Genomic DNA, 24,421 nt, shown 5'->3' on the forward strand with positions numbered 1-24,421 from the left:
CTTTGCCCGACATCCCGACTTGCTGGCTCATGGTGTTTTTCTCTCTCTGGCTGATGTCAGCTGACCCATTCTGTTCCTGGGCTATCTACTCATCCTGGGATTTCTGTGTCTCACACAAGGAGGCCTCAAGCAGAGAATTAGGCACTTGTCTGTGATGGGGTGTGATTAAGAGTGTTGGGGAGAGGAGAACCCCACATCCAAAATCCTCTTCCTCAGCTGGACTTTATCCTGCTGAAAAGCCATGTTCAAGTTTCATCCTTGCTCTGTCCTGAAACATCCCTCTAGTAAGAATCCATATTGATGACATCTCCAGGAAGGAGAGAGCCTGAGCCAACCTTTGCCCTGCCCTTTGCACCTGCTCCGGCTGAGTCCCATCCCTTCAAAGCAAGGCTTCCGGGCTGTGGAGTCAGCCTGTGGTGCTTCTTGTCTGGTGTGTGAGCAAGACAGAATCCAGCCCCAAGTGCAGCCTGCTCTGCACACATTTGTACTCACTGACCTCCGCTAGAAATCCAGGACTCATTTTTTTTTTAAGATTTCATTTATTTGAGAGGGAGAGACTGTGTGTGTACACAAGCAGGGGGAGGAGGGGCAGAGGCAGAGGGAGAAGCAGACTCCCCACTGAGCAGGGAACCCCCTGTAGGGCTTGATCCCAGGACCCTAGGATCACGCCCTGAGCAGAGGGGAGACGCTTAACCAACTGAGCCACCCAGGCACCAACAGTGGTCATCGTATATACGATACATTCAAGAATATTCCCAGAAAGGCACATTTCAGATATTGAGACCCATTGTCCCCGCTGACACTTGTTAGTTTCAAGTTTGAACCCATCCCTTAACCAGACACGCAGTGCTGTGGACTGAATGTTTGGGCTCCCCTGCCCTCCACACATCCATATTTGAAGCCCTAACCTCCAGCAGGGTGGTATTAGGAGATGAAGTCAGGAAGGTGGGGCCCCAGGATGAGATCAGTGTCCTTTCAAGAACTGGAAGAGAGCAGGCCTCTGCCCACCATGTGAGGACTCTGCCTTCTGTCTTCGAACCAGGGAAGAGAGCTCTCACCAAGAACCAAATCTGCTGACACCTTGATCTTGGACTTCCAGCCCCTGTGGAACTGTGAGACCTGAATGTCTGTGGTCTGCAGCACTCGGTGACATCAGCCCACACTGACTACCACGCAGAGCCAGCCGCTCCATGCAGCCGGAAGCTCATGGTCTCAGTTCTTCGTTTCCAGAACAATCCCTGCTGCCCTCCTTCTCTAGAGGCAAGACCACAAAGTTGACATGAGAGAGGAAGGGAAGGCATGATTACCTGTCCTGGGAAGTTGCCGTTTCTCAAAGAAAGGTTGCCCTAAGAAGAAGGAACGAAGCCAAGCAAGGCGAGCCCGTCATGTGTGAGGACTGTCCCTGAAAACCTGAGGGGAAGGAGTTCAGTCGGGAGACCACAGATGCTTCCCACAGAGCCACTCATGGTGCTATAAGAAAGAAGGCAGGGACACCTGGGTGGCTCAGATGGTTAAGCCTCTGCCTTTGGTTCAGGTCTTGATCCCAGGGTCCTAGGATCGAGTTCCACATCAGGCTCCCTGCTAGACAGGGAGCCTGCTTCTTGCTCTCCCTCTACTACTCCCCCTGCTTGTGCTCTCTCTCTCTCTCTGTCAAATAAATAAATAAAATCTTAAAAAAAAAAAAGAAGAAGAAAGAACAAATTTGCCTCTTTTATAAAAAAAAAAGGAAGAAAGAAAGAAGGCAGTTGGACAAGCCCCTCCCCCTCTCTGCACCCCCTCCCCATTTCCTGTGCAGCAGGCCTACCGGGGGAACCACCCACCCACCCACAGATGCCTGCAGAAGTGAGCGCAGGGTCAACACACAGAGTTCTCAGCCTCTCTGTATTTATCTGCAGGCCTACATTCATTATATCGACAAATTAGCAGGCAGGTGCCTATGCTTGCGTTTCTATTTTTAATCTGCAATTGTGCTGCTGAATGTCCCTGTTAGAGAGAGGCTTTTGTCGCATCAGAATGAACGCTCTCAGAGTGATAAGTAATGCTAACTTTCGTTATTTTGTTCTTCAGCCCCTCTTTTAAAATTATCCCTTAGGTGTATTGAGAACTTGGGACTTGTAGAGCTATTGTATTTGTTCCCAAGGGCCGAGGCAAGAGATCACCGCAAACTCTGGGGGCTTTAAACAACAGAAGTGTTCTCTCTCTGGAGGCAGGAAGGCCCATATCAAAGGGTTGGTGGGACTCGAAGGCAGACCCTTCCCTAGCCTGTTGGAGATTCTGGGGCTCCAGGCTTCCTTGGCTTGGGGCTAGAGCACTCCAATGCCTGCCCCGGCCTTCTTTATCCCTTCTGCTCTCCTCTCCATGTGCTTCTCATCTGTGTGCCTTTTAGAAGGACACCTGTCATTGAATTTAGGAGCCACCCAGAGAGTCTAGAATGATCTCCTCTTGAGCTCCTTAACTTAAGTACCTCTGCAAAGCCCCTTTTTTCCAAATGAGGTTCCATTCACAGGTTCTGGGGAGCAGAGCAGGGACATATCTTTTGGAGGGTCATCATTCAACCCTGTGCATCAGGTAGGATCATAATGTCTGTCACTGGTACCTCCGACCCATGTGTACAGTACGTCGTTGACTGTGAGCACTTGGCATGCATACACACACCCACACTGAAGCAAGGCTAGTTGTCGGGAAATGACACAGAACATGGACTGATGCCACCTCTCCCCACTGCTGTCCGGGGTCCTCAATCTCTGGGCATACTGTGGCCAGCCTGTGCCCTGGTGGGATATTTCCTGTGACACTGTCAGGCTATGTGACACCACAGGCTGGTCGGATCCTCGCCTGGATCTCATCCAGTCACATGACTTGAAATTGGGGACCAACTTTGTAGCACTAGCTCCATGACCTCCTCCCGTGCCTCCAGCTCGCGTATCCACCTGGCTCTTTGCTGTCTCCCCAGACAGCTGACTCCCATGTAGAGGTTCACACTCATAATCTCCTCCTCAAACTCTGCTTCCCTTCCCGTCATTCCCAGCCCCTGTAACTGCTACTCTGTTCTCTTAGTTGACTGTGTCTCAAGCTGTAGATCTCAGAGTCATTCTTGAATTCTTTCTTTCTCTCACCCTCTGTATTTAGTCCATCAGGAAGTCCTGTCAACTCTGCCATCAAAACACTTCTGGGTTCTGACCACTTCCTTCCCAGCACCTGTCACCTGGAGTGACACACTTGCCTCCTGTCTGCTTCTGCCCGTACGTAGCCCGTTGTGGTCCATTCTGCAAATAGTGACAGCGGGGAGTCTTTAAAACATTGCTCAGCTAGAGAGATATATTTGAGGTCTAAGTTAGAGCATATTCACTGCTCTCCTTTATTTTTTTCTCACCACTCTCCTTTAAAGATTTGTTTATTTTTGAGAAGAGAGAGTGAGAGCGTGGAGGTGGGGGAGAACAGAGCAGGAGGGAGAGAATCTCAAGCAGATTCCCTGCTGAGTGCAGACCTGATGGGGGATCAATCTCATAACCCTGAAATCATGACCTGAGTCAAAATCACAAGTCCAGTGCTTAACCAACTGAGCCATCCAGGTGCCCCTCACTACTCTCCTTTAAACTCTCTGGGCTCTCCAACTTTACCTGTCTCACTCATAGTAGAATCCATAGTCTTACATCAGCCTACAACAGATGTTGGCAAGTGATGGCCTGCAGGCCAAATATGGCCCACCACCCATTTTTGTAAATAAAGTATTATCGGGACACAGCCACACTCACTTGTTTACATAGTGTCTACGGCTTTTGAGCTACAACAGCAGAGTTGAGAAGGTGCGATAGAGACCATGTAGCCCTCAAACCTAAAATATTTACAACGTGGACTTTTACAGAAAAGGTTTGCCAAGGCCTGGCCTAGCTCTCTCAGGCCTTTCCTCCTGTCACTTTCCCCAGGCCTCTCCACCCCAGACCCCTGGCCTCTTCACAGTTGCTCAAATGCAAAGCCCTCTGGGGCTGCACATCTTAGGGGGCTCCATGTGGTACGGTTTCTCGGGCTACCCCTCTCTCTCTCTCTCTCTTATTTCCTTTGGGGATCATTCAAATGCCCTTTATCAAAGAGGACTTTGCTGGCCATCCCCATGTAAAATAGCAGCCCCCTCTCATTCTGGTGCCTGTATCTGCTTTGTCTGTCTTCTTAGCACTTAGTAGAATCTGAGATATTATTATATGTATTTTTTGTTTAACACCGCCCCCCAGTAGAAGATAAGCTCCAGGAGAGGGGGACTTGTTTTTGTTTCCCCAAATAGAATTAATTAATGAGTAGTTGTTTAACAATGGATGGATGGATGGATGGATGTGTGGATGGGTGGATGGATGGATGGATAATTGATTCCAGTTATAAAGCCAACAGAGATTTACTGGCTAGAATTTCACATCTCACTTCCAAATTCCAGCAGAGGAGAGAGAGTTTCTCATTGATCTGGTATCTACAGGGGGTAATGTCTTTGGTCTGTGGCAGTAAATGCCCAAGAGGTCCTATAAATAGGGCTGGAAGTCTGGTTTATATAACCACTACCACGATCTTCCCACATGAGAGATGATCCGAGTCACAAGGGAGTTTTTAAGTACCAGTTTTTCCAAATCCCATCCCAAATTCACTGAATTAGAATCTTGGGGTACTGGGACTGGTTACGGCCTCAGAGGACCTCTGCCAGCAGAATACCCATCTGGCTCTCATTCCCTAAAGGAGGATTATCAAAATCACTTGGATGGTAGTAAGCCCCAGGGTATGAGGTCATGTTACAGGGTTTGAGAATTCATAAGATGTTCAGCGTGTTGAAGGATCTATGAAATAGTGACAGGAGACAACTGGGTGGGGCAAAAGAGAAGAGAAAGCCTGTGAGTGCGCATCAGGTGGTTGGAGGTGGCTCCATAGCACCCATTTCCCCTATCCACACTTAACAGGCTATATAGTAACTGCTCTTGTCCATCCCTAAGGAAAGGTAGCCTCTTGGAGAACAGGGACTATGTCTTATTCACCATTTTATCCCCAGTGCCTAAACAGAGCCTAATACAAAGTAGATGTTTGTGGAATGAATGAAGGAAGGAACGAATGAACTAATGCCTAGAGAGTACTCAAATGAGATCCATATTCTTCCAGATCACTTGAAATAGAGACCAAGTAGGAGTAGACTAGAAGGAAGATTGGCATTCATAAATAGTAATGTGTAGGAAGGGTAATAGAATTTCAGCTGGCTTAAAACGGAATTCCCTGGATCATCTTGGGCAAGTCTCTTGACCTCTCTATGTCTCATTTTCTTCATTTAAACACAGAGACAAAGTAAGTGATCTCCAAATTGACCTAAGGCTCTAGAGTTCCAGCCTAAGATTTATAAGCTTAGTCATCATTTCAACTTTTGAGTGTCTATATAAATGGAGATTATATTTTTGTGGCTATATCAGTGAGGTCTGCTTTCTAGGATCTAGAAGCCAAAATACCTATTCAAATTCATTTTCATCAGGACCTGAGTGAATTTCGGTCATTCTTCTTCAGTCTGGCTCTGTGGCATTTACTGTCTAGCCAGCATTTTAATTTTAGAGTTTTATATTCTACAAGAGTTTATACATAGGGCATGAGGTCTCCACTTGGTAATGCATGAGCCAAGCACGTAGGTACACACTACGGCATTTGTCTCAGGCTAGAAGATGATGTCTGCTCTCACCATTTAAGTATGACTTTGTTATGCCTAATCTGCACGACCAAATCTATTATAACAGTGGAACTAAAACATTTATTTTTTAAGAGATTATTTTTTACAACTCTATAATGAATTTACGAACAATATATATGAAACAAAAGCCACTGACCAGCACCACTCATGAACATAAATGCAAACATTTTCAACAGAATGTTCGCAGATGGAATCCAACAATTTATAAAATGAGTGCACATTCATCCAATATTAATAATAGCTTTTTATTTAACACTACTGTGCACAGGCACTACGCTAAACTCTTCATATATATTGCCTTGTTTAATCCTCACGAGAACTCCAAGAGATAGGAAAATGTTTACATTTTAAAAATGGGAATCCAGAGCAAAGAAATTAATTTGTCCAAAGTAGCAAAGCGAATCAGAAATGAAACAGTTTCTGACACTCTTAAGGCCATTCTCTGAACCACTACATTGCATACAAAAGTTCAAACACAGGAAACATGGGAGAATAAAAACATAGGTGTGGACATGCTGATATGCCTCACCCCAAGACAGCACTGTTCACATTTTGATGTACCTCATTCTGAATTTGTTTGTTTCAGTTTCTAGCTGCTACCATTCTTTGTATGTGATTTCGTATCTTAAACCTCCCTTTTATTACAATGGAAATATTTTCCAGAAGTTTTCCAAGCTCTTTAGACAATTTTCCTAAAGATTTTATTTATTTATTTGACAGAGCGAGACACAGCGAGAGCAGGAAGACAAGCAAGGGGTGTGGGAGAGGGATAAGCAGCTTTCCTGCCAAGCAGGGACCCCCACACAGGGCTTGATCCCAGGACCCTGGGATCATGACCTGAGCTGAAGGCAGACACTTAACATCTGAGCCACTCAGGTGACCCTCTTTAAAAACTTTGAAAACCAGCAATAAACCCTCTGTGGTCCTCCCATTATTTCCAGGGCTCTTTTAAATTATTTCCACTGGCTGCTTGCTGGGGGGATTTTGCTACTTAAAAAATGTCCACAGTGAGTTTCTTGGTACAACAGGGTTTTTCTGTATTTTGAGTCATTTCTTCAGTACCTGCTTTTTCATGATCTGCTCTAGCTACAGTAACAAAATACCGCAGACCGGGAGGGTTAAACAACTGGAACTTCATTTCTCACGGTCCTGGAAGCTGGAAGTCCAAGCCTGTGTTTGGGCTCTCCTGAGGGCCCTCTTCCAGACCTGCGGAAGGCCACTGTCTTGCTGCGTCCTTGCATGCCAGAGGGAGATAGAGAGATCTTGTCTCCCTTTTGTCTCTTTTAAGGGCATTCATCTCATTCATGAGGGTTTTCAGGAACAGGATCCTTTTTGGAGTGTCACATTGTCATCATTGTCAGGATGTCCGGGCCATGGTGGGGAGGCGTGCACTGGGAGGCAGCCACGGGTGATGAATGGTACCACACCGCCCAGAACCATCCAGCCCCGAGGGCCAGCTGCGCCTGCTGAGACTCACAGACGTGAGCTATGAAGCATTACGGTGACGTGAACGCCTGGGGCCCATCCCCCTGTGTGAGAAGTAAAATGTCGTCAGTCATGCTGAAGTGACCTGCGTGACGCTACATGCCACAGACGTGAATCATGAATCATTCCTTAAAGGGGCATTTTAAGGGGGATGTTTTTGGGGAAGTACGTGAAGTACTCCTGGTCCTTTCCTGTCACGCTCTTCACTCCTCCTAGACCTCAGCTGGCACCAAGAGCCCTTCCTCCCTTGTGGCTTATTAGTAAATCCAAACATTTGACCCAACACTCTTCTTTTTAACAGAGTATTTTCATTGCTCAGAGACACCTCTTATGTTCTGTTCAATTCATTTAAAGAGAAGGTCTCTTGTTGCCCTTTTGACCTGTTCTGTGCACTTCCCCAGAGCTTTACTTCCGGCTCTACATGGAGCAGGCAGGGAAAAGGAAGGAGACTGCTGTAGTGAGCTCTCGCCCCTGGAAATGTAAAACCCTCCGTGGCTTTCTTGCTCCAAGTAGAAGGAAGTCATTTTTCTCTGCATTACTTCTTCCCAGCCAACTTCTTCATGGCCATGACCTGACATCCTGCAAGATTCATTTATCACACATCAGCCTCTGACTGCTGCTAATACTGGCTTCAGCTGGGAAACAGGATCAGGTCCCTTTTCCAGAAATGACTTTCTTTAGTCACCTGTGCTCCTTGTACAGAGCTTAATCATTGTTGGCATAGTGGCAACCATAGCATCCTTCTCTTCCCTCCACCATTACTGTGGAGGTGGGATTCCGAAGGCCCCAGATCCCATTCAGGCAGGGGGTATCTGAGGAGCCCTGGCCCATGCATCTTTGGACTCCAGTTCAGTCTCTCCAATTTATATCTCAGTTACAGACTTCTTGAGTTAATTAGCCCAACTCTCCAGGTTGGCTTGCCTCTTCTGATCCCATGCCTCTCCCTTCTCCTTTGCCTGCCCATCATGATCATGGTCACCATCTATTAAGACCTACTATGTGCCAACCGCTCTGCCAAGCTCTTTAACCCACATAAAGCTGGCCAGCTTGCTTTTTCCTTGAGGCCAGGCTCAGGGCAGTGTCACATTCCAAACGATATTAGTCTATCCTCTGAAAAGAATTGAAAATCAAGTAAAAATTTTATTCTCTTCAGGAGAAAAATATGATTAGGGTTTCACTTTCAAGATAGCAAAATTTCTTAAAATTCTAACACTTATTTCTTTTTTTTTTTTTTAATGAACTCAGATAACACTGATTTCTTAATATCCATTTGGTTGTCTGCTGTCCAGAAATACCTTTACTTGCATTTTCGGATTCCTGAATTCTGATCCATGCAGGCTCTTCTCTTCCTCCCCTCTGTTGTTCATTTCAAGATATTCTTGTTCTTCCTTCAGTCATTCTCTGCTTCTTTCAGTGTAAGTCAAATCCAAATGGATTGAGACCTCTCCACTTTTACCCTCCCCATCACCAAGTTTATGCTACAAAGGTGTAAGAGTTGGGTGGTGCACAGAAACCCCTTAGAAGATTAAGGAGGGGACAGTTAGCATGCTTATAATTTAATATCTGCTCTTTTTATTTATACCACTTTCTATCTTATCTAGTCCCACCCAAAATCCCACAATGGAAGGGGTACTTTCCCATTTTACAGATAAAGAAATGAGGTTAAGCGACCTGGTCAAGACCACACAGCCATGGCAAGATCCATGGCCTGATCCAGACCATGCTCCTCATGTCTCAAACATTTTTAACCATGGGTCACTGTCCTTTGTAACCCCAGGTTGTTATCCAGAAAGCTGACTCCTGTTCATTTACTCATCCATCCTTTCTTCAAATATCTGTGCCAAGCACTGGGCTTGGAGCAGGGGATGATATTGCATGTCAGATTTGGCTTCTGACCTTGGACTTGAAAGGCTAGGAAGGCCAACATGGACAAATGTTTGAGCTGTAACTAGTAAGTGTCGGTGTCAGTTTCTTAGGACTGCCATAACGAAGTCCCACAAGTGTGGTAACCTAAAACATCAAAAAGTCATCATCTTACAGTTTTGGAGGCTAGAAGTCCACAGTCAAGATGTTGGCAGAGCCATGCTCTCTCTGAAACTTGTATGTTCCTCTTTTTAGTTTCCAATGGTTTGTGGGCCATCTTCTGGCATTCCTTGGCCTATAGATATATCACTCAAATCCTCCCCCTTCATATGGCCCGTCTCCCTGTGCGCATGCCTCCCTCTATGCCCAAAATTCACCTTCTTATAAAGACACCAATCCTGTTGAATTAGGGTCCACCCTAATGACCTCATTTTAAACTTGATCAGTCTGTAAAGACCCTATTTTCAAATAAAGTCACATTCTAAGGTATGGTGGTTAGGATTTCAACATATCTTTTGGGGGCCACACAATTCAACCCATAACAGTATCTGACTATATGTGTGTGCACAGTTCTTTGGGGACCCAGGGAAGGAAACAAGCCCTATCAATGCAAGTCAGGGAAGACCTCACAGTGCTGACTGTCCCCAAAAGCTCGCTGGGAGGAGAGCACGGAGACAGGGGAGCCAGGGGTCCTCCAGATAGGAAGAGCGTGCTGTGCTTGGCAAGGGAGACTGGAGCACGTCCTGGGTGAGGGAGGGAGATGAGACTTCTATGCCTCAGGCTAAAGAGTTTGGTTTTAAACCAAAGTCATCTGTTTAACTCTGCCCTCAGTCTCAAAGTGGAGACTTGATAAATAGAATTTAAGCAGGATTTTTCCAAACTAAGGCTTTAATTTATTAAAACTGTAAATTCAGTCATCTTTAAAAAGAGGAACATTGTGCCTTCCTTAGGAAAGCCTGGGTGGCTCAGTAGGTTAAGCGCCTGCCTTCGGCTCAGGTCATGATCCCGGGGTCCTGGGATTGAGCCCCACGTTGGGCTCCCTGCTCAGTGGGAGTCTGCTTCTCCCTCTCCCTTTGCCCCCCCAGCTCATGCTGTCTCTCTCTCTCTCAAATAATAAATAAAATATTTAGGGGAAAAAAAAAGAGGAGCATTGTGCCTTCCTTAGAACAAAGAGTAAGGAGAATGAGTGAGGTCAAGGTGGGAAATCAGCTTGGAGGCCAGGGCCCCAGGTGGGGTCCCGTGAAACTGAGTATGCCCTGTGCGCTTGCACGCAGGAGGTGTGTCAGTGTGTACTCTCGTGAAACTCACCTGGGGAAGTGACCGAAACTGGATTGGGCAGAAGGAGAGAGGGTGGGCTGCGAGGTGGCCACCATCCAGGGAGCTCTGGTGTTCGGATGAAAAGACAGGGCCTTGAAGTCCCTGAAGTGACCAGTCACCAGATATGGGTTACCCCTAGTAAGGGCTGTGACCCAAGACGGGGTGTGTGTGCTTTGGATGGGGGCACCAGGCTGTCTGCTCAGTTGTTTCTAAAAACCCAGCCACTAATGTGAATATATTTAGTAAGCTCAAACAACAACAACAAAAGTAGGTGTTTTGTGTTAAAAAAAAAAAAAAAAAAAAAAGGTGAACCTGAGAAAGTCATGGGACTACTAAAGAAGTGATAAAAACCGTGACTGAGGTATAAAGATAGACCTTTAGATGAAAGGAACAGAAAAAGACACAAGAAACAGCCCAGCACATACAATCACTTAATGTTAGACACCCTTGTGAAAAGAAGTTAACTTCAAGCTGTGTACCTCACACTATATACAAAAATCTGTTTCAGATAGAAAAAAAAATTGTGACCAAGGACCAAAAAAGAAGAGAGAAAGTGGCCTGAGTACTCGATTGCTTGGGTGACTTTTTCTCTGGGGATATAAATGCTCCTGGACATGGGACAGCATTCAGTCTTGTCCCTGCTTTGTTGATGACTTACAAGAGGAAATGCCAAAGAATCGAGAGGCAAAGGTGATTTGGGGTCTTCACACCTATTTGATAAAGCAAATAAGTCAATGGCAGCCAAGTGGGAAGAAAAGCCTCAGCAATTCCAATGTGTGCAAGAAGGTGTGAGCCAGCGGCAGTCTGAGGGCTTGTTTCTCAGTCACACTCAGAAGGGCAGAGGTAACGTTTTCCCTATTGCAAAAAAAATGTGTGTGTGTGTGTGTGTGTGTGTGTGTATAAATACATCCTGGGCTTACATCAATAACAAGTGATAAAATTAAGACAGCTTTTTTTTCCTGTTATGTTACATATGGCAATTTAGTGACTAGGCAAACATCTCAAACTCTTGTTCCTAAAAAGCGATTAATAGAGAAAAAAAATACTGACTCATTAATGGCAATTTATGAGCTGTGGGCAGAGGGTTGCTTTTGCCGCTCCCACCGTTTGCTGGAGAAGCCATGTGAAGGGCAGAGGAGAGGCAGTAAAGGGGAGGGCAGGGCTGATATAAAGGCCCCCAGTGTGAGTGAGATCATGTCAAAACTTGAGTTTCCTCTTCTTTTACACTGATTCCCCACCCCAACTCTGGGTCCCCTCAAGTGAAGCTGCTTTCTTCCTCTTACCCTAAAGAGAAGCAAGCTCCTTGAGTCCGGAGTTGGAGGGTGCACTGTGTGTGCACTGGGGCTCCCCACAATGCTTTGCAAAGTGAGTACATCATAGGAAGTTGCTGATGGTTTGAATGAAGGAAGCGTTCTGTGGCTTCATATGACAAGGGTAGTGAAAAGCAGGAAAGAGACTGGCTCGGGGAGCTTGTCATCCTTCTAGAAAGTGTATGTCAGAGCCGGGTTGTTGTGACTTCAGAATGCGTGCTCTGTGTCCCCCAAGGGTGGGCAGCCGTGTTTCTCCTGCCTGACGGATCTGCACACTTTGCAGTGCAGTTTTGACACGAGGCAATTCTGGACCTGGCACAGACTTGGCAGGTTGAGAGCCCGGTGCCCCCACCAGACACCCCTCCTCAAAACCCAGTCACAAGCTCCCGGCTCCCCAGACCACCCGCACTTTGGACCAACTGGCTACCAACTTGAGGGTTCCTGCTTCCCACCCTGCCCCAGGTTTGTTAATTTGCTAGAATGACTTGCAGAACTCAGGAAAGTGCTATCCTGATGATGACAGCTTTTTTATAAAAGATGCAAACCAGGATTGGCTAAATGAAGAGATTCATGGGACGGATTGTAAGAGGATCCCAAACATGAAGTTTCCATGTCCTTAGGATTAAGCGTCATCCTCTGGGCACGTCGATGTGCATCACAAACCAGGAAGCTCATGTGAACTGGAGTTTTTATTGGGGTTTTGTTACATAGGCAGTCAGTTGATGGATGGATTGGTTGAACCATTGACTGTGTAATTGGACTCTCCGGTTCTCCTCCTGTCCCTGGATACCAGGCTGATATCATGTGGCTCAAAGTTCCGAACCTCTAATCACATAGTTGGTCCTTCCAGCAAAGTGGGCCCCCATCCTGAGACTATCTAGGCGCCCCTCCCCCCGACTCACCTCATTAGCGTAAACTCAGGTGTGGTCCAAGAGGCCCACCATGAACAACAAAGACTCTACAACTGAGAAAATCTCAAGGGCTTAGAGGCTCCCACCCCAGAAACAGGGACAAAGACCAGCCAAGTTCTTTATTATCTAACATACTTTCATTAGTAACCAAGGAGGTGATGGTGATGGTGGTGGTCGATGGAGGTGCCTCTCTCTAGGACCTTCTGGTTTGCCCCCTGGGAAAATTGCTCCCCCCATAGGAATCTGCCAGCACCAGGCAGCTTCACAAATAATGCACTTTATGTTTAGAAAACACCCAACTTCTTCCTTACTGCAAGATGAAATCTAAATTCCTGTGAAAATCTGTTGGACAGAGCCTCAGTGAATTTCTACCCCAAAGACCTAAAATGACCCCACCACGCTTACAACAGAAATTCGCTGCTTTTTAGAAAGCAAACTAGGCAAATGTCTCGACATACTGTGTCCTGGAGAGTTTCACCCACCACAGAGCCAAGAGCAGGATTCAGTCCAGCCCCTCTCAGAGACTGTGAGTGCAAGAGAAGGGGTGAGACCTTGTCTGGGCTGAAAGAAATCATACTCATTTATTTGATGTGGTCCCTTTACTTCTTGTCTGCCTGGGGGTCGCCCTCACCAGAACTTCTCTGTTTAGTCTGAAATTATTTCAAACTTTAAAAAATGTTGAAAAAACAGTACAAAGATCTCCCATAGTGCCTTCACACAAATTTCCGCAGGAGTTGTGTAGCTGGCATGCCTGGCAGCAGAAGCACCTGGCCCCGGGGGCCCCACACAGACCAGGTTTGGTCTTTCACTGCCCACTGACAATATCCAAAGGCGGAGAAACAGTGGTGGCGAAACGAGGAAGGGTTTTATTTCAGGGAAGACAGTGGACTAGCGTCTCTCAGACTGCCCTCCAAAGTGCTGAAAATACTTCTGGGTTGATGTAAGGAAGATGTGGGGCAAGGTGAGTGGGGACTGTGCAGGTGGACAGTGAAGGTCAAGTGGATCACTGTCTTGGGGTCAGTTAAGGGTCTGGCTGGCTCAGGGCAGGTCCTATTGCTTAAAGGAGGTAGTTTCTCTTCCCATCAAAGGATGCTTTGCCCACAGAGTCTTTTGCCTGAGTTAAGAGATACCCTGGGGTGGGGGTGGGGGGCGTGGGTCGAGATCAGCTGGGAAGAAGGACTTAATTTAAAAGTTTGGAGTCACAAAGAAGGAAGTCCTCTCTCAGTTCGGATCTATCACATGCCTTATTTAGTAGCTCTGACTTTTCCGACACACACATGTCCATTGTCATTATTCTTTTTCTGATTTATTTGAAAGCAAGTTGCAGCAACACTACTGCCTCACCCCAAAATACCCAGTATTTGTTTCGCCACAAGGACACTCTCCGACAGAACTAGCCTGCAGCCATCCAAAGGAGAAAGCCAAGACTGCTGGGATACTTGCCTTTGCACCAGAATATCCATTCATATTTCACCACCTGTCCTCCCAGTGTCTCTTTTTCCTATCTAGCCCAGAAGCACATGCCACATTTAGTCGTCACGTCTCTGTGGTCTCCAGTGCAGAAGAATTCCTCAGTCTGAAAGACGGCAGGCCTTTTCAAGAGGATGGAACAAATAGTGCTACGCCCTCCATAGCACTATTGACAGGAATGCAAGCTGGTGCGGCCATTCTGGAGAAAACAATATAGAGCTTCCTCAAAAAGTTAAAAATAGAACTACCCTATGATCCAGCAATTCCACTCCTGGGCATTTATCAGAAGAAAATGAAAACACTAACTCAAAAAGATATTTTCATCCCCATGTTCATGGCAGCATCATTTACAATAGTCAAGATATGGAATCAACCCAAGTGTCTGTCCATAGATGAATAGATGAAGAATATTGTGGTATATATATATACAATGGAATATTACTTAGCCGTAAAAAATGAAATCTTGCCATTTGCAATGACCTGGATGGACCTGGAGTGTATTATGCTGAGTGAAATAAGTCAGAGAAAGACAAATACTATATGGTTTCTCTCATATGTAGAATCTAACAAGTCTAACAAAACAAAACAAAACAAAAGGTCAAGCTTATAGATACAGATTATGGACTGATGGTTGCCAGAGGGGAGATGCAGTGGGGAGTGGGCAGAATGGGTGAAGGGGGTCAAAAGGTACAAACTTCTAGCTATAAAATAAATAAGTCATAGGATATAAGATACAGCATGATGATTATAGTCCATAATATAGTATTGTATGTTTGAAAGTCACTAAGAGATTAAATCTTAAAAATTCTGATCACAAGAAAATAAAATTTAATGATGTGTGATATTGTGGTAACTATATGTGGTAACACCACTTTTGTGGTGATCATTTTGCAGTGTGAACAAATACTGAATCATCTATATGCCTGAAACTAATAGTGTTATGTCAATTACACCTCAGGGGGGAAAAAAAAAAAGGGTAACAGTTACAAAAAAAAAAAAAAAAAAACCAGACCTTTTATTCTAGAGGTCTCTGGGAAGACCCCTTACCTCGGGTTGTATAACTAGACTTGGCCAGGAACTCTTGGCAGGAATCTCAGAAATGATTCTGCACTCTTCTTGGTACATCAAGGTGGGAGACATGCTTTGTTTACCTGTCCTACCGATGATGTTAACCTCGATAACCTGATCATTTGCGTCTGCCAGGTGTGTGTGTGTGTGTGTGTGTGTGTGTGTGTGTGTGTGTGTGTATGACTAGAGTCTGAGGGAAGATACACTGAGACTATGTCAATATCCTATTCATCATCAGACCTCCACCCTCCAGCTCTGTCATCCATTAATGAATCATGCCTAAACCAACCAACACTGTTTGTTGCCAGATGGTGATTTCCCATTTCCATCCTTTCTTCTACTACATTTTTAGTAGTTGGCATTCTACTTTAATGAAGAATAGTCCCTTCTGCCTCATTTATTTATTTGTCTCAGATTCTGTTTTATTCAGTGGGATGTAATCCATTCCTATCATTATATTATGTATTTTTGGTTTTAGTTTTATTTTGTTTACTGTTCTTTATTTAAATTCAGTTAACATATAGTGTACTATTAGTTTCAGAGGTAGAGTTCAGTGATTCATCAATCTTATATAACACCCAGTGTTCATGACATCACATGCCCTCCTTAATGTCCATCACCCAGTTACCCCTTTCCCCTCCAGCAGCCCTCAGTTTGTTTCCTTTGTATTCCTATCATTAGATATTTTTATACTTAGGTGTCCCAGATCTGTCCTATGCCAGCCCCTTTAAGTTAATACTGTTTCCTTGTTACATATCCCAACATTCTCTAAATACTTCCCTTTTTTCTAGGACAAAAAGATATTCCAGGCTTATTTTGTACTTTCTTTGCCTCAGCCTCAGTCCTGGAATCAGCCATTTCTCCAAGGATACCTGGATCTTCTTTTTTTTTTTTTTTTAACATTTATTAATTTATTTGAGAGAGAGGGAAAGAGAGAATGCACCCAGAGGGGAGGGGCACACCCCCCACTGAGTGCAGAGCCTGACACTTGGTTCCAGCTTAAGACCCTGAGATCATGACCTGAGGCAAGATACAGAGTCAGATGCTTAACCAATGGAGCTCCCAAGAGCCCCCACACCCCCACTGTCATTGTAGTGGAGAAGAGTATTTGGAAACTACGACTCAAAGTTTGGTCTGCAAATGACCATCTGGGTGTCATTGACTTCAAGCCCTTCAGTACACATAAGACTCTGAATGGTGCATGCTCACGTGCTCTCTGTCTCCAGACCTTTCTAAAACCATGAGTCCTCACCAATTCTTTCAATTCCAATCCCTCACCCAAGGGTCCACTTTAGCCTTCTCCTCTCCATATTTGAAGTACTTTCTCCATCATTAAGAAGTTCATTTCCCATTATCTTTAATATATTTACTTTTTTGCTGGATCCCCCTATAGGTAAACATGGTCTTCACCGCACCAGCATCTCTACCCCTGGCTCCACCTCCTCCTTTACTCTGTTCCTGGCTTTGCAGCCACTGCCAGCCCCTCTGCCTCGTGACTTTGGCCTTGGTCATACCATGTGTACCAAGAGGAGGAAAAAGTAAAAGAGACAAAAAAGTAGAAGAGGACATCAGGGTTTTGTTCTTCAAAGATTTCTTTGTCTTTACAAAAGTACCAGAATCACCAGTGGAGGTCTAAAGGGAGCTCTCTGCCTCCTAACTCTCTTTCGTTTGCAGAAAATACAGATTTATTCATTCATTTTATTTTTAAAATTCATTTATTTTATGTTATTCATTTATTCACTATTTTGTGCGGATACTTCAAAAATGGTGGAAGCACTTGGCTGGACTGATCTTCCTGCAGATGACGATGAAATCTGGACAAAATAACAAGGAAATGATCTTGAAAGCCCTGAAGAGTGACTATAACCAGCTGAGACTAGAGGGAAGACTGCTCTTGAGAGATGAATGTCTGGCTTTTTGCCTGAGGGCACTTTCCAGTCTGGGAGGGTTGGGAGGCCAGAAAGCTTCAGCCTTATGGGCTTGAGACATCAGAGGATATAATTTAGGGCTGACTGAGCAGCCAGAAGATGTAGGAAATTCCTGGAGAAGAGGGAGCCACCAAAGGAGTGAACCCTGAAATAGAAAATTAATTTTAATTTTTAAAATTTTCAGAAATATCAAAGTATCAAAATACACAAACTATTTAGAAATAAATGTAACAAAAGACCTGCAAAACTATACACTGAAAAGTGCAAAACGCTGCTGAGAAAAATTAAAGAAGAGTAAAATTAAGTGGAGAGGTATATCATGTTTGTGGTTTGGAAGACTCCACTCTAAGATGTCAGTTCTTCCCCGTTAAGCTATAGATTTAACACAATCTCAATCATGATTCAGCAGGCATTTTATTTTATTTTTTTTAAAGATTTTATTTATTTATTTGACAGAGAGAGCTCACTAGTAGACAGAGAGGCAGGCAGAGAGAGAGGGGGGAAGCAGGCTCCCTGATGAGCAGAGAGCCCGATGTGGGGCTCGATCCCAGGACCCTGGGATCATGACCTGAGCCGAAAGCAGAGGCTTTAACCCACTGAGCCACCCAGGCGCCCCTCAGCAGGCATTTTAAATAGAAAGTGACAAACTGATTCAAAAATGTATATGGAAGTGTAGAGACCCAGAATAGCACAATAATCTGGTAGAGGAGATCGTAAAAGTTTTGTGCTATTTGACTTTAAGATATCCTCTAAAGCTACAGTAATGCAGGCAGTCTGGTAGTGGCAGAGTAAAAACAAAGATTAGTAGATCAGGAGTGAGGGTCTAGAAATAAATCTAAACTTATATGACCAACTGGTTTTGACTAAGGCAGCAAAACAATTCAATTGGAAAATGAAAGTCAACAACCACTGCTGAACAATCATAGATCTTTAAGAAAAAAATAAATGTTGACCCCTACCTCACACCACATATAAAAATTAATTCAAGATGGATCACAGACCTAAAAGGAAAAGTGAAAACTATAAAGTTCATAAAAGAAAATAGGAGAATAGCTTCATGATTTAGAGGCAAGCAAAGATTTCTTAGACAATATGCAGAAAATACTGACCATTAAAGGAAATTTTGATAAGACTTTACCAAAAGAAAGTGACAAGGAAGTTAATAATAGGCACAGTACAGACCTGGAAAAAGTATTTATGAAACACATACAAAGTACTTTGATGTAGAATCTATAAGAATCACTTACAACTCAATAATAAAAAGACAACACAGAAAAATGGACAAAGGTTTGGAACAAACACTTCACAAAAGAAGATACATGAATGGCCTGATGAAAACATGCTCAATATCATTAGTCATCAGGGAGATGCAAATTAAAAGAACAATGAGATACCATACATAACCATCAAGGTGACTAATATTAAAAAGACATCCAACACCAAATGTTGGTGAAGATTTTGAGCCACCATGAGATGTAATGAACATCTCATATATCCAGTAGAAATATTGAACAGAATGATCGTAGCAGCTTCTTAGAAAGTTAAACATACATCTACCTTTGACACAGTAATTTATACCTCTAGGTATTTATCCAGAGGAAATGACAGCAAATGTACACCAAAAAACCTGTACAATAATGTTCATAGCACTTTCATTCACAGTAGCAAAAAATAAGAAATAGCCCAGGTATCTAGAAACAGGGGAATGAATTATATATACTAAATGTTTCCATCATATGGAGTTCTAGAACAGGCAAAACTAAGCAAACATGGGAGGAAAATTGGTTGCTTGGAATTGGGGTGGGCATGGGCATGAGAGTTGACTGAGAAGGGATAAGAGGGAACTTTCTCAGTGTCTTGGAAAGTTCTGTATCTTAATTACTGGCATGTGGATTACACACAAACTGTATAATTGACATGTGTGCATTTTAATATCCATAAATTTTACCTTAAAAGAACTGTAAAAAGTGGTAATAGTTTAGTGGCGGTTGGATGTCAGAGGCAGAATAGATGAAGCAAGAATGGTTGAATGTTGATAATTGTTGAAGCTGGGTGTTGTATACATTGAGATTTATTATACTCTTCTTTTGACTTCAGTGTACTTAAAATTTCCAATAATTGCAGGGGTTCCCAGTCCTGGAGAAATTAGACATAGGCCAGTAAGCTTCACGTGGGGCAGGGAAGGCTCTACATTTAAAAACACCAGAGGTTGGGACTCCAGGTGGGGCTCGGGAGTGACATAGGGGCTCTGGATAATATAATCATATGAGTGGACAGAGCAGTACAGAGGGTGAATGGCAGGAGAAACGGGTGGAAATAATGACAAAATGGTCAACTTCCCATCCGTGAGCTCTCCCTTTGCCTGTGTCCCTCATTGATCACAGCCTTCTTCCCCATCCCAAGACCACAGTTCTGATTCCTTCACTGACTTGTAACAACTGTTACCGTGTGCTTTCTGTGCCTCAGTTTCCTTATCTATCCCACAGAGTAAGAGCTGACTGCTCTGATGGTCATTTGCTTCCCTAATGGGGAAGGGAACTTTTAGCTTGGGGTCATTTAGCTTTACCACTGCATAAAGTTGAAGAGGGCTGGCAGGAGGCAGAGTTGGACCAAGGCATGTGGGTGCCCAAGCAGACTAATAATTTGGCATTCCTTCAAAACAGTACTATTTAAATATGAGTTTAACATTTTATTAGTGAAAATTCAAAGAGTTTTTAAAAATCTGCCTTTGATGGTACTTTCTGCTCCATTGGGAATGGGCTCAATTCACCAGTTACATGTGCAACCATACGAGAAACCTGAATTAAACTAAAACTAATGTGATTTCAGAATGAGGCAGGACCTTATAGATGGGCTTCTAGGCAGCTGCCCAGTGGGTCTCTTCTTGATCCAGCTCTGTCTTGAGGCCAGGAAATGATGGCCTCAGGCTATGGGCAGGCTGACTTCTACCAACAGGAAAGCAAGAATAGTAGGCTTCCCAACACTCTGGGAAAATTTCTTCCCAACACTCTGTTTCCTGTGGCCATGCTTCTTATGTGTAAATTGGGCCACTTAATCCATTAATGGGAGTCTCATATTCTGGCTTGCCCAGCCCCAGCACCCCATGAAGCAGCCTGGCCTAGTAGAAATCCTCAGAGTCCACTGGCCCTGGGTTCAAAACCCCAGGTTAATTCCATGAGCTGTGTAACCCACATTGGTTTGATCATCAGCCAAATGGAGATGTAACACCTACTTCCCTGTGTTGTATGGGATTTCGTGAAATAATAATGTATGCAAGAGGTCTGGAATGCCTACCACAGACCCTCAATTATGCTGGCTAAATCGGAAGCCATTCTGAGGGCGATTTTACATGGCAGATGCTTATTAATTATTCATCGGTTTGGTTGGAGTGGGCTGCAGAAGCACAGAGTCTGTGCTCTTTGCCTCAGCTGCATTTTCTCCCACCCTAGAGAATCATACTTCTGGGGACTGCCTGAGGACTGTGGGAACCTAGCAGGGGGCATCCCTGAATCATGTTTCTCTGTTCTCCTCCCCAGGATGTCATCGCCTCCATCCTGATGAGCGGACGGATTGGGCCCAACATCCAGCTGGCTGAGTGCTATGGGCTAAGGCTAAAGCACATGAAGTCAGATGAGATCCACTGGCTGCACCCGCAGATGACAGTGGGAGAGGTGCAGGACAAGTATGAGTGTCTGCACGTGGAAGCCGAGTGGAGGTAGGAGAAGAGCCCTGGGTTCTCAAATGGGGGGAGAGGAGTATGGAGTGGGGAGGCCCTGGGAAGTCTTTCCTCAGAGCACTTCCCAACCTCTAAGAATCTTCTAGAAAATCTGAGTGGCATTTTAGGCCTAGTCCTCTTGCGCCTCCAATGCATGTATTGGCCAAGGCCTAACATGGGCTCATAGCACTCACCAGGCAGATATCAGGAACAACCCCAGGAAGGATGCTCTTGGAACTATGGAGAAGGAGGAGCAGTAGGGCAGGGCGGATAGAGAACCAGGTCAAGTGCTGATCTGCAAACCTAAGGAAGATAATTGCCACGAGGGGGAAGAGTTGGAGAGTCAGGACTAGCGTTGACTACCACCTGCTGGGCTCCATGGTCCTCCACGCTCCTCCACCCCACCACAGAGGAGGGAAAGAAGAAGCAAGTCCTGAATGGGTGGCCATCAGCCTCATGGGCAGACCCATACATGACCAGCTTCCCTGTGTCAACCAGAGAGTCTGAACTTCCCGTCCCAGGTATGACCTTCAAATCCGCTACTTGCCAGAGGACTTCATGGAAAGCCTAAAAGAAGACAGGACAACGCTACTTTATTTTTACCAACAGGTAGAAGTATTTTATCTTTCTGTTCCCAGGGTCCTATTAATCATCGTCTCTTCAGGAGATAGAAGAGCAAAGCCCAGATTTGGGAGGTCCCAGTCTAGGAAACTTCTCATGGAGACATACATGCCTTGCTCCATGGTCAGCAGTTCCAGCCCTAGTTCTCTCATGGCTCCTTGAGGGCTGGCTCACCCCTCCCCATGTGCACAGCTCCTTTTGGACTTTGCTGGTGGCTATTTACTGCCCAGGAGACCTGGTGGTGAGCAGACAGTGTAGGTCAAAAGAGAAGGGGTAGTCTTAGCACACAGACTCTCACACACCTGGCTTCTAGCCCAGTTCTGCCATCTACTAACCCAGGATCCTCCCAGGGCTTAACTTACCTGCCTGAAGCTGTTTCCTTTTCTAGAAAATGGAGGTGATAAGAATAACATTTACTTTATAGGGTCGTGGGGAGGGCCACATGGTATCATTAGCAGGGTGCTAGTGAACCAGCTCTCTGCAGAAGAGAATCTCTGATTTATAGCACGTGCCAATTTCCATGGTATAAATATTGCCCCACCATGGGTGGCATTTTGAAGCTATCGGTATGATCATACAGCTTGCAAAACTTCAGAAGCTTTAATACCTGGCTTTCATGGGCTGTTTGGAGCTGCTATAACATGCCACTGCCTGTAATAATGCAGGTAGCGTGCCTAGTACAGGATGGGCCACAGTGAGCACTGAGGATGTGTGAGCCTGCTGCCACCGTCGTCTGTCTGGTCCCTGGTTTGCTGGACACAAAGCCAGACCCTGATTGTAGAGTGGATGACATCTGTCACTATTTACGAACAAGTCATGGAATAAATGATTGGCTCATGCCTGAATTCCAGTTTCTTTATCTCTAAAGTTAAGAGTGGAGAGGAGAATTTGAACTCCAGCCTCATAAAGTCATGAAAGCATGTATCTGGAAATGCTTCCAAAAATCGGAAGGCCTTGGCCTGTGGGGGCATGATTCTAGAGAGTTCTGGAGGGATGCAGAGGCTACACGTTTGTTCATGGTGGGGTGTGTGTGTGAGAGAGAGAGTGACAACTTGGGGCTTCAGAATTGTATTCAAAGCCCCCACCATCTCCTGGGGCCTCTGTTCAGGGAAACAGGGAAGGAGGGCATGACTCTCAACCTTGGCCTTTCCCCTCACCAGCTACGGAATGACTACATGCAACGCTATGCCAGCAAGGTCAGCGAGGGCATGGCCCTGCAGCTAGGCTGTCTGGAGCTCAGGTATGTGGCCTCAAGGATCCCCCAGGGACTGGAGTTCTTGGCCATCTTTGTCTTGCATCCAGGTTGGGAAACAAGAGTGGGTATATGGGGGTGGGGTGACAAATAGTGGCTGACATAGGGTAAAGTGCTCACTGTCTTGTCCTTAGAATAGAAGGGCCAGTCCCGTCTCTGGTCAGGGTCCCCTGCTTCCTTTGGCTGCCACTGCCCTTGCCTCCAGGCTGCCTGTTTCTTCCATCTATCTGCCATTCCAGTGATTCAGTAAATGTTTCTTTGAGCACTAGGCAAGATCCTGGGAGATATTCTAATGTTGGGTTTCCATCTGTGTTGTTCACTGCTATGGCCTCAGTGGCAGTAAGCACCGATAAATATGTATAGAATTAGCAAGCCATGCAGAGGTGCCCTCAGACTTCTGGGTCTGGTCCAGGAAGTGACAGGTGTGTCCACGGTTGCTTATAATACAGAATGAAACAGGTGCCAAATATTTCTCTCCCTGGTTAAAGCTGGCAGGATTTCTCCATCTCAGCACTAGGGACATTTGGGGCTGGATAATTCTTTGGTTGGGGGGCCATCCTGTGAATTATAGTATATTTAACAGCATTCCTGGCCTCTACACACTAGATGCTGGTGGGACCATCCTCCTCCTAACCAGATGTGACAACCAAAGATTTCCAGACATTGCCGAAGGCTTCCAGGCTGGAGAGGGAGGTGTCAAATTGCTCCTTGTTGAGGACCACTGAATTGGGCCATATACCCGAGCCACTGAATGCTAGACATTCCAACAATCAGTGTTGGCTGCCTTGGGTCATTTATTTTTAGAGGACACAGATAGAACTGCCATCTTCCTCCTCTGCCCCAAATCTGGGCAGTCCCAGAGCTGGGTCTCCCAAAACATAGGGCAGGAGCCCTTGTTAGGAATGAAATTTGTGGGTTTTCCTTTTCTTCATGGTTTAGTAAATAACATTTTTTTTAATTCTCATAATGTTCTCCTTCCCATTGTTTGCCACATTTGGCAGGGGAAAGAGAGCTTCTAGACCAATGTGTGGCATTGGGTGGCCTTGTACTCCAGCCATCAACCTATTTATGACTTCTCTCTCTCCAGGCGGTTCTTCAAGGACATGCCGCACAATGCACTTGACAAAAAGTCCAACTTCGAGCTCTTGGAGTAAGTTTGACACTGGCCCTTGCCTCTCCTGCCTTCCTTGCTGCCCTGCTTCTCCTATTCACTCCCTACCTTGTTCATCTCCAGAGCAGAGCCAAGCAGGACCCATCTCCCTGGTCTTCAGGCCATCTTGCCTCTTCCTGATTGGACTAACTAAAGTCCTGAGTTGGGGATGAGGGGGAGTCAGATGTCACTTTTTCTCTCCTTCTTTCAGGAAAGAAGTGGGGCTGGACCTGTTTTTCCCAAAGCAGATGCAGGAGAACTTAAAGGTGAGGCAACCACTGGGCAAGAGGCCCAGAGTGACCCCCTTTGTGTTGGCCTCCAGAACTGGAGCTAATGGCACCGGGCTGGGGGTATTCGGGAAAGCCAGGGTATCTGGGCTGTCTTGGGCCATCTGGGCATAGGGCCACTAAAAGCACCTAGTGGGTCCTTTCTGTGGCTGGCCATTAGGAAACCAGGCTCTGTTTCCACATCAGAGGCCAATTAGCTTTGTGGCCTGGGGATGCTACTTCCCATGCTTCCCTGCCAGGGCTACGGTGAGCCTCCCTTGACACAGTAGGTGTGTGTCTTAGTCATAGACCGCTGCTGCTCTCATGGCAAAGGCCTGAGGACCATCCTCTGGCAGCAGAC

At 45.4% G+C, this 24,421-nt stretch overlaps 1 protein-coding gene across 7 annotated transcripts in view; it reads left to right on the top strand.

Annotated features, from left to right (window-relative positions):
• PTK2B (protein tyrosine kinase 2 beta) overlaps positions 1-24,421 on the top strand; it is a 121,202-nt gene that overhangs the window by 71,068 nt on the left and 25,713 nt on the right. For 6 of the 7 annotated variants that reach the window (XM_032855653.1, XM_032855657.1, XM_032855656.1 and 3 more), the window contains exons 3-7: positions 20,593-20,771; positions 21,293-21,380; positions 22,553-22,632; positions 23,732-23,794; positions 24,006-24,060. In XM_032855653.1, the coding sequence (XP_032711544.1) occupies positions 20,593-20,771; positions 21,293-21,380; positions 22,553-22,632; positions 23,732-23,794; positions 24,006-24,060 (465 nt within the window). Of the gene's footprint in view, positions 1-20,592; positions 20,772-21,292; positions 21,381-22,552; positions 22,633-23,731; positions 23,795-24,005; positions 24,061-24,421 lie in introns of those variants that run through there. The other variant, XM_032855659.1, reaches the window with a different exon arrangement.

This window comes from Lontra canadensis, unplaced genomic scaffold, assembly GCF_010015895.1.
Source record: "Lontra canadensis isolate GAN:19392208 unplaced genomic scaffold, GSC_riverotter_1.0 scaffold10, whole genome shotgun sequence".
Taxonomy (NCBI): Eukaryota; Metazoa; Chordata; class Mammalia; order Carnivora; family Mustelidae; genus Lontra; species Lontra canadensis.